The 8,881-nt window shown below is 41.1% G+C and overlaps 1 protein-coding gene across 1 annotated transcript; it reads left to right on the top strand.

Moving 5' to 3' along the window:
* The first annotated feature begins 5,483 nt into the window (after positions 1-5,483).
* On the top strand, positions 5,484-8,275 carry LOC134357765 (prolactin-releasing peptide-like). The gene is made up of 2 exons (XM_063069394.1): positions 5,484-5,666; positions 7,818-8,275. Exons 1-2 carry the CDS (start codon positions 5,504-5,506, stop codon positions 8,003-8,005), a joined length of 351 nt encoding a protein of 116 aa, XP_062925464.1. The 5' UTR covers positions 5,484-5,503; the 3' UTR covers positions 8,006-8,275.
* The last annotated feature ends 606 nt before the right edge of the window (positions 8,276-8,881 follow it).

Raw genomic sequence — 8,881 nt, 5'->3', positions numbered from 1 at the left:
AGGTAGGCACAAGGATGATAGAAAATGAGAGGGCTATGCAAGAGAGCAGGGTTGGACTGATCTTGGAGTAGGCACAGCAACATGAGCCAAAGAACCTCTATGGTGCTGTATTGTTCTGTGTTCTATGTTCCTCTTAGGCTCTGAGGTCCTGGCAACATTCTCATACCTAACGCTGATGCTGAGCATCTCAATTAAAACAACAAATTTCTGGTAACATTCATCAGTTGAACCAGCAAATGTAGAAAGAAGTAATGTTTCAGGGTGATCACAAACAAACAAAGCAAGATCAAGGAATGCATTTCCCATGGAATTGGGGCAACAGGTCATTTGATTCCTAATAGATTAAAATCCCTAACTCTAAAAATCAGAGTGTCAAAAGAGGATCAAAATAGGGTGACCACACACAGAGAGATCCGATTGATCCTAAGTAGAAGAAAATATAAATAAAAACGTTGCTCAGATCAATGAGAAGTTTGAAGATCAGAATCCATTGCCTGAAATAATTGTGGCGCGTGGGCTGCCGGCAACGGTGGTGGAGTCGGATATGATGGGGTCTTTTAAGAAACTTTTGGATAGGTACATGGAGCTTAGCAAAATAGAGGGCTATTGGGTAACCCTAGTAATTTCTAAGGTAAGGACATGTTCGGCACCACTTTGTGGGCCAAAGGGACTGTATTGTGCTGTAGGTTTTCTATGTTGCCACGTTTTCTGTGTTTCTATGATCCCTTTCAGCTATTTATAGCCTAGTAACTAATGTCTTTTTCTTTTGTCTCTCTCTGAATCTGTTTTTTTTCTAAATGCTATTCCTCTTCTTGTTCACCTGTCACCCCGGCTCTGATAAAGTGCCGTGTTACGTGTCACAAACACGAAGTTCCAGCCTCATTAAGTCTCTCGTAATTGGGCGCAGTGGAAACTTCAACCATTGAGCTGACGTATGAGGCCCACCCCCGAGCAGGCGGCTTCGCCTATAAAATGCCCCTGTACAGATCAACTTGGACCTCCAGCTCCGACATCCCCACCTAACCTGTCTGGAAAAAGGTGAGTTCGAGAGGCATAACGCGTCTCTCTTGGGAACGGGGGAGCTGAGTTGGATCCGGTAAGGTTGCGTTCTAATCCACTTTTTCTAATCGCCCCTTTGCCAACCATTTCTGTTTTATCTGCAGGCTGGAGGAAATAATTGGAGCATTTTCGCATTCCAAAGAGTTATGGATTTTAACCTACTGAATCAAAGCGATTAATTGTAATGAGAGTAAGACTGAAGTTGTTCGAACCGAATTTTACTTGCGTCTTTGCGCCTGTCCCTTACACAGCTGAGATCTCATGTTAGGACCTGAATACAAGTCGATCTCTCCACCAACGGCGGTATTCGCCGTTCAAGCCTTTACACTAACTCTGTAGGAAGTGTTTGTGTGGGTTATGTCTCAGAGTCTGGGCTTCACTTGTCCGTTGTTCGTTTAACTTGCGCTGTCCGTTTTCTGTCAGCTTGTCCTAAAACATTGGAGGCAGACGAGATTATTCTTCAGCTAGGAATTGCATGTTAATGAAGTTAGTTCTTGCTAATGTTACCTGTGGAGACCTGATACTTTAGAATTCCTGTAACACGATGGAGAAGGTCGGCTTGTTTCATAATAGTTCTTCACTGTGGAGTTGGTAAAGAAGAGGCGTACTGACTGGAGTTACCTCACAGGACAAGGATTTGCCACCTTCTTAACGACCTGTTGATATTTTTGGATTAGTTCAAAATTATTTTGAAACACTTTGAGACGAAAAACAAACACTAGGTCCACTTTATTGGAATATAAGCAGTAAATACAAGGATTATACTGCGGGGGAGACGGGAGTGTCTGGTCGATGGTAACAGTTCTGATGGTAACAAATCTGATAACCAATTGGTAGCAATAACTGAGGATATGTATTGTGATCACGCTGCATTGGAGAATAGGGTTCTCTCTGCGCTGTACATTTGTACATTTGTACATTTACGGTAAATGTTACAGAACTTTATTGTTTGAAACTAAATAGAAAACGTAACAAAGTTAAGCGCACTTTCCTGGCGTGGATATTCTTGAGTATTATAAAGTATAGATATCATTGGGAAAACGGCGAGAGCTAACAAATCAGTTTCCATTCTCTAACATTCCCGACGGCTGCGGATTGGAAAGCCAGTCCGGGTGGTGGACTCCTAGCTCTAGACGGCTGATTCTCGCTCAGCAGTCCCAGCTGGAGTTTTGCGGAACGCTCCGCGCACTGACGCCCAACTCCAAAAGAAGACACATAGACAGATAGGAGCTTTATGATCCGGAGATATCCTTCACTGATAGACTTAATTTCCGCTGGAGCAACAAATAATCAGCTAGAGAATCTCAGTAGGATTAACAGCATCGGAGGGAGCAAATAAATTGTCGTCATTTCGGTCGAAACTCTGTTGCAACATCACCGACCTGATTCGGAATTCCGACTCGAAAACGAAGCGATTAATGTCTCAGGTCCAGAACTCAGGAAGTGGCAAAGGAGAGAAAACCGCTGGTTTAAATCGAGAGGAATTTAAGATTAACCCTGATTTCTCTTTTTCAGTTCTGACCTGAAAAGTTAACATTTTTTTCTCCATTTGTGACATCCAGCTTGCTGATTGTGCAGCAACTTGCTTCATCCCCCTCACAGATTTTTGACAAATATTTCGGAAACATGAAACAGCTCAGCAGTGGATTGGCGAAACGATCCATTCTAAACTATCACACTTTATCTTTAGAATCAGAAGTATGATTACAGAGCAAACGTGCACGGTTTAAGATATCATAGAAACATAGAAACATAGAAAATAGGTGCAGCAGTAGGCCATTCGGCCCTTCGAGCCTGCACCGCCATTTATTATGATCATGGCTGATCCTCCAACTCAGAACCCTGCCCCAGCCTTCCCTCCATACCCCCTGATCCCCGTAGCCACAAGGGCCATATCTAACTCCCTCTTAAATATAGCCAATGAACTGGCCTCAACTGTTTCCTGTGGCAGAGAATTCCACAGATTCACCACTCTCTGTGTGAAGAAGTTTTTCCTAATCTCGGTCCTAAAAGGCTTCCCCTTTATCCTCAAACTGTGGCCCCTCGTTCTGGACTTCCCCAACATCGGGAACAATCTTCCTGCATCTAGCCTGTCCAATCCCTTTGGGATTTTATACGTTTCAATCAGATCCCCCCCTCAATCTTCTAAATTCCAACGAGTACAAGCCCAGTTCATCCAGTCTTTCTTCATATGAAAGTCCGGGTATGTCGCTTTTGGTCCAAAGAGCTCTATAATTACTGCTGAATAACACAAGCTATTGGATATCTGTCGAGAATGTACATTGTTAGGATGTTGGGAGGGTGCGCTGATTTGATTTTTCTGTAATTACCAGAAGAACAACTGTTGAACTTATTGCTGGGTTCGCTGGTCCATAAGCGGCATCTGTTTGCTGATGGTCATTTTATGCTGCAATGGCAATGTTCTTGTCTCTTGTTCCTGAAGAAGACCAAGTGAAAGCGAGATGGAGAATTGAAGTGAAAGGCAACTGAAAATTCAGTAACACTTGTTAGTTCTGCAAAGTGATCACTTAATGGTGCATTTAGCTTCTCTTTGTAGAAGAGACCACATTGTGGGCTTTGAATGCTATAGACTGGTTGAAGTGCAAGTGAATCGCTGCTGACCCGGAAGGAATATTTCGGTCCCTGGAGAGTGGGATGGGAAGGGGTAAAAGGAAAGTTATGCAGGAGGTTTTACGGGAAGTAGTAGGCAATGGAGGAAGTCTTTCAATAGAAAATTAAGTAGACTGCAATGCAGCTTTGTGTGTTGCTTGACGCTACAAGAATTGCTTCAATAGGCTACTACATTAATGGACTAAAGTTCTGACAAAATATTACTCAGGTGACAAATTCTGTATAGGCGTAAGCGGCTTTGCATATGCATATATATCGAATTAAACATGTCCAATTACACACTCTATGGAGATATGTAAATCTTTGTTTAATGCCGATCAATAATGTACAGCGATTCTGGAGTGTGATAATTACGTTGGATTACTTCTTCATCGTTCAGCTGTTTGAAGCAATGTTTTAAAGGAATGGTGTATGTCAGTAAGTAGCTGCCAAAAATTTGTGTTGAGTTTACTTCATATTTCACTGCATAATCTGTCCAACACCTCAACTTCCTAGTAGCCTGAAAATAAGCAGCCATTTTCAAAAGACACCTTCATATTTTAGGGGTTATATTTTTCTACAAAGAACGACTTGACCATTATCTGGTTATTTGCCAGCAACTTATGATTTGTCATGCTAATTGAATTAATTGGATCTCACCACCAGAATGATACACAGTCTTTGAGGATTTAGCTATGGGATGGAATATTGTGCTATCTGGAATTCCAGAGTTTGAGGGGTGCTAAGGCAATGGAGGAAGGACTATGTGTGCTGGATAGGGAGCCCAGAGATCTAGTATTATGTAAACACTGGTACATGCCTTTCAGTGAAGTTAAAAAAACATACCTGCAGAGTGCCAGATGTTCAGAACTTTCTTCAAAGAGCAATTAATGCATATTAATTGATAATTTACCTCTGAAGTTAATAGATTTTTTATTAACCACAAGTATCTAGGAATTTGTGGAAAAAGCAGTTAGATGCAAATGGGGTCTTAGTGAATGACAGAACTGGCTCAGTGGATTGAATGGCTTTCTCTTATTTCTGTTGGGCACATTGATGACAACACAATTTGAATTCTACTTTTTCAGAAAAGAAAACCATAGATTGCAAAATGTGCTGTCAATTTACCTCATAGTAACACAAATCTATTATAAAGACAGTGCTTAGCAAATACTTCAGTGTAAAGCCAATGGCTATTTTCTGAAAATATTTTTTCAACGTCTACCTCACAAAATAGGAGGAGGAGTAGGCCTTCAGGATCTTCAAGCTTGTCCCATGTTCAATATGAACATGGCTGATACACTGTTCTGTACCAGGTGTCACTGGGGCCTCATGACTTGGGGTACCGTGACAGCATATTGGTTAGTGTGATGCTATTACAGCTCAGGCCACTGGGGTTCAGGATTCAAACCTGGTGTCCCCTGTAAGGATTCTATTCATCCTCTCCTTGGAATTTGTGGGCTTTTCCTAGGTGTTCCGGTTACCTCACACAATCCAAAAACATACCGGATAGTATGTTAATTGGATATTGTAAGTTAACCTGTGGTAAGGTTGGGGTTAATCAATGTTTGTTGGGATTTGCTGGGAGGCATGGCTTGAAGGGGCAGAGGGGCCTATTCCATGTTTTATCTCTAGACAAATTCCCATCACCCTCAATCAACTGATCTTTCAAATATTTATCTACGTATTCTAATAATCCATCATTCCAGGGACTGGGCTCAACTTTCCAACAAGAAACTTAAACACCCTGAAGTTTTAAATGACTGGCTAAGTTAACAAAGAGTAATGTCTGAAATGTACTTTTTTTTGCACAGCCTGCCCACAGATTCCAATAATGCAGAGTGGAGCCTTTTGTGGTCCTTCGTCTTTCCTGAATCAGCAGCAAGGTGTGCAGAAGAAAGTTCAGCTGATAACTATCTGCATTTTGTTACTGGTTGTGTCCATGTGTGCCTCCACTGCCCAGAGCAGAGGGCTAACCCATCACATCGATAATAGAAGTACGTAACTCAGTTTTCAAGTGTGCTTGACGATCTCTCAGTCATACTGAATGTGTAATGCAGTAATGCTGGGATGGTGGGGGGGGGGTGTTTCTTGCCCTAGCACCCTCACAGGTGTAATGTCTATAAGAATTTTCTTTTCGATCACTTTCTGATACTTTGGACATCCCCACTCTTCCAAAGGCCTGTTGATATTCAGTTTGCATCATTTTCTGTTCCTAAATCATGTCAGTGATGTTTGAAACATCCACCTGGGGTTTCATCGAATACCTTATAACACTGCTCAGTCAGGTATGTCTACCAGGAAGTCATTGAGTGAATAATTGATTGATAATATGCTTTTTTTATCCTCAGGACTAGGGACTTCAACTAGTGTCAGTCTTAACCTGTTTCTCAAATTAATACAGTACATTCAAACAGCTTTGAATCCTTTGCATATCTCTCTCCAAAGCTGTTCAATATTTTTACCAACATGGATGCAAGTCTTGACTCAGCTTTGCTCTGCATTGGAGAGATATGGCAGCAAATTGGCACCAGCTGGGTAGACAATGTGGTCATTGTGGACTGGTGAGGTTCTGTGTTCGATTGCTCTTTGACTCTATATTTTACACACAGGAAGTAAACCCAACTAATGCTTGACCTTCTAAATATCTACAGAAGTTTCTACTTTAGATTTCCAGAAACTACATAATTTTGCTTTGTTTGTTGTCTCCTAATGTTGCTTATCTCCTAGGGCAATGTTTGCAGGATTTTTCCTGAGGATTACCTGAGAAAATGCATAACACACTTTCTGTGGTGTCATTCAACAAAGGGAAAAAGGTCTTTTGAGTATTTCAGATTCAAACAATCAGCTATACATGAAATTCCCATAATTCATGGCAACTTTCCTTAATATACACTCAGTGGCCACTTTGTTAGGCACACCTATACTCCTGCTCATAAATGCAAATATCTAAACAGCCAATCATGTGGCTGCATCTCAATGTAACAGCATGCAGACATGGTCAAGAGGAACAGTTGTTTTTCTGTCTGAATATCAGAATGTGACCTAAGTGACTTTGACTGTTGAATGAACGTTGGCTCCAGACGGGGTGGTTTGAGTATCTCAGAAACTGCTGATCTCCTGGGAATTTCATGTGCAACAGTTTCTAGATTTTACAAAGAATGATGTGAAAAACAAAAAAAAAAATCCAGTGAGAGAGTTCAGAGGAGAATGGCCAGAATGTTTCAAGGTTACAGGAATGCGACAGTAAGTCAAATAACGTTGCATTACAACAGTGGTGTGCAGAAGAGCATCTCTGAATGTACAGCATATTGAACCTTGAAGTGGACGGGCTACAGCAGCAAAGGGCCACAAACATACACTCAGTGATCATTTTATCAGGTCCAGGAAGCATCTAACAATGTGGCCACTGAGTATGCACTCTCCTAATAACAGCATTTAGATTAGTGTAGATTGTTTTTCTTTCACTAGCATGTATCTACTTTGGATTTATTATGAGCTTTGCAATGCAAGGTCACACACAGAGCAAAAGCATTCATTGTGGGAAGAAGAAATACATTTCTTTAAACTGAGCTACACTTTTGGAACAGAGCATACATGTTTAGGGTAAGAGATAAGATAATTATGGGGATTTGAGGGAGAACTCTTTCACCCAGAGGGAAGTTAGAATCTGGAACATCCTGCCTTAGTCTCACAACATTAAGTATCTAAAATGCTAAGCTATAGAAGATTATGGATCAAGTGCTGGAAAATAGAATTAGTATAGATTGTTGCCATGATTGTGGTGGACTGAAGAGCCTTTTTTCCGTACTGTATAACTCTCCTCACAAAACAAGTGGTTGTTTTTCAGTGAATTATGCCTTGCCAGAAGAGTTAATTAACCAAATATATTTCCTAGATGTCACAGAGATTTCAAGATATCTCCAGGTTATGAGTGCAGGTTTCATGTTCTGTATAACCACACTCCTTCTGCCATTATGTGTTTAATCCTCAGCCATGTCAGATATGTTACCAGTTAGACTTTGTACAGTCAGGTCACTTCATGTGGGCTTGGTAAAAGCATGGGGAAGAGACCAAGTTTCTGTATTGGGGATCACTATGTGTTTTTTTCAATAACCATCTTCAATCTATGATGTATTCTCTCTCAGATTCCAACATTGACCCATACTGGTATGTGGATCGAGGAGTGCGACCAATAGGCCGTTTTGGGAAGAGGCAAATGACGAGCAGCAGCAACGCAAGACCTGCTGACAATCTGGCTTTGATCCTAAATATGCTGAGAGAACAGAATGCAGTTGAATCCAACAGAAAGCAGGACGGGGAGCTCATGTACTGACAACGTCTGTGGTTGGGTCACAGCTGGATAAACAACTGTGACTCTCTCTCTACCTTGCTCTGTGAAACTTTGAAATTACCATCAGCAACTCTGCGAGGCTTGTAACCACCACTGTCACTCATTCAATGCACCCCTGTATTTTCATACTGTGTTATTTTGTTCCAAGAAACATTTCTGTCATTTAAATGACTGCTTACAGTTTTAAAAGCATTTGTAACAATGCAAATCTCTAAAGATAAAATGAACTGCTTTAAATAAAAATGAATTTCCACCTCAGCATTATCATGTATTTGTTTTATTTTAACATGCTGAAGTCCGACCTTCTGTCCATCCTCACAGGTTTTTGTCAGACCTACATTGCAGGGAAGGAGGAAGGTATTGGCATGTACACATAGATAGTATAATGTCTAGAATTCTTTGCAAATAAGTGTGGAATAGTTTACACTGTTAATGTTAATTACTATACAGATCTACCATACAATTGGAGATCAAAATTGGAGAAAAGTCTTGCAGATTGAGATTTAAGGAGGGACATGATTTTACCTGGAGTGTGAACACACTGTCTGAAACATTGCTGGAGGCAGACTCTCACAGTGTTTAAGTGAGCACTTGAGAAATACCATGGAATGATGGGAAATTAATGGCCAAGTGGCAGGAATACAATAAGTATAGAAATATAGAAACATAGAAAATAGATGCAGGAGTAGGCCATTCGATCCTTCGAGCTTGCACCGCCATTCAGTACAATCATGGCTGATCACCCAACTCAGAACCCTGTACCTGCCTTCTCTCCAAACCCCCGATCCCTTTAGCCACAAGGGCCATATCTAACTCCCTCTTAAATATAGCCAATGAACTGGCCTCAACTGTTTCCTG

Source organism: Mobula hypostoma, chromosome 17 (genome assembly GCF_963921235.1).
Source record: "Mobula hypostoma chromosome 17, sMobHyp1.1, whole genome shotgun sequence".
Lineage (NCBI taxonomy): Eukaryota > Metazoa > Chordata > Chondrichthyes > Myliobatiformes > Myliobatidae > Mobula > Mobula hypostoma.
Note: the sequence above shows the minus strand (reverse complement) of the source record. Positions and strands in the feature narration are given on the sequence as shown.

Excerpts from the sequence above, each read along its gene's own strand:
- LOC134357765 (XM_063069394.1), top strand. The coding sequence starts at position 5,504 with ATGCAGAGTGGAGCCTTTTGTGGTCCTTCGTCTTTCCTGAATCAGCAG. Across the intron at positions 5,667-7,817 it reads CCATCACATCGATAATAGAA|ATTCCAACATTGACCCATAC; the intron begins GTACGTAACTCA and ends ATTCTCTCTCAG.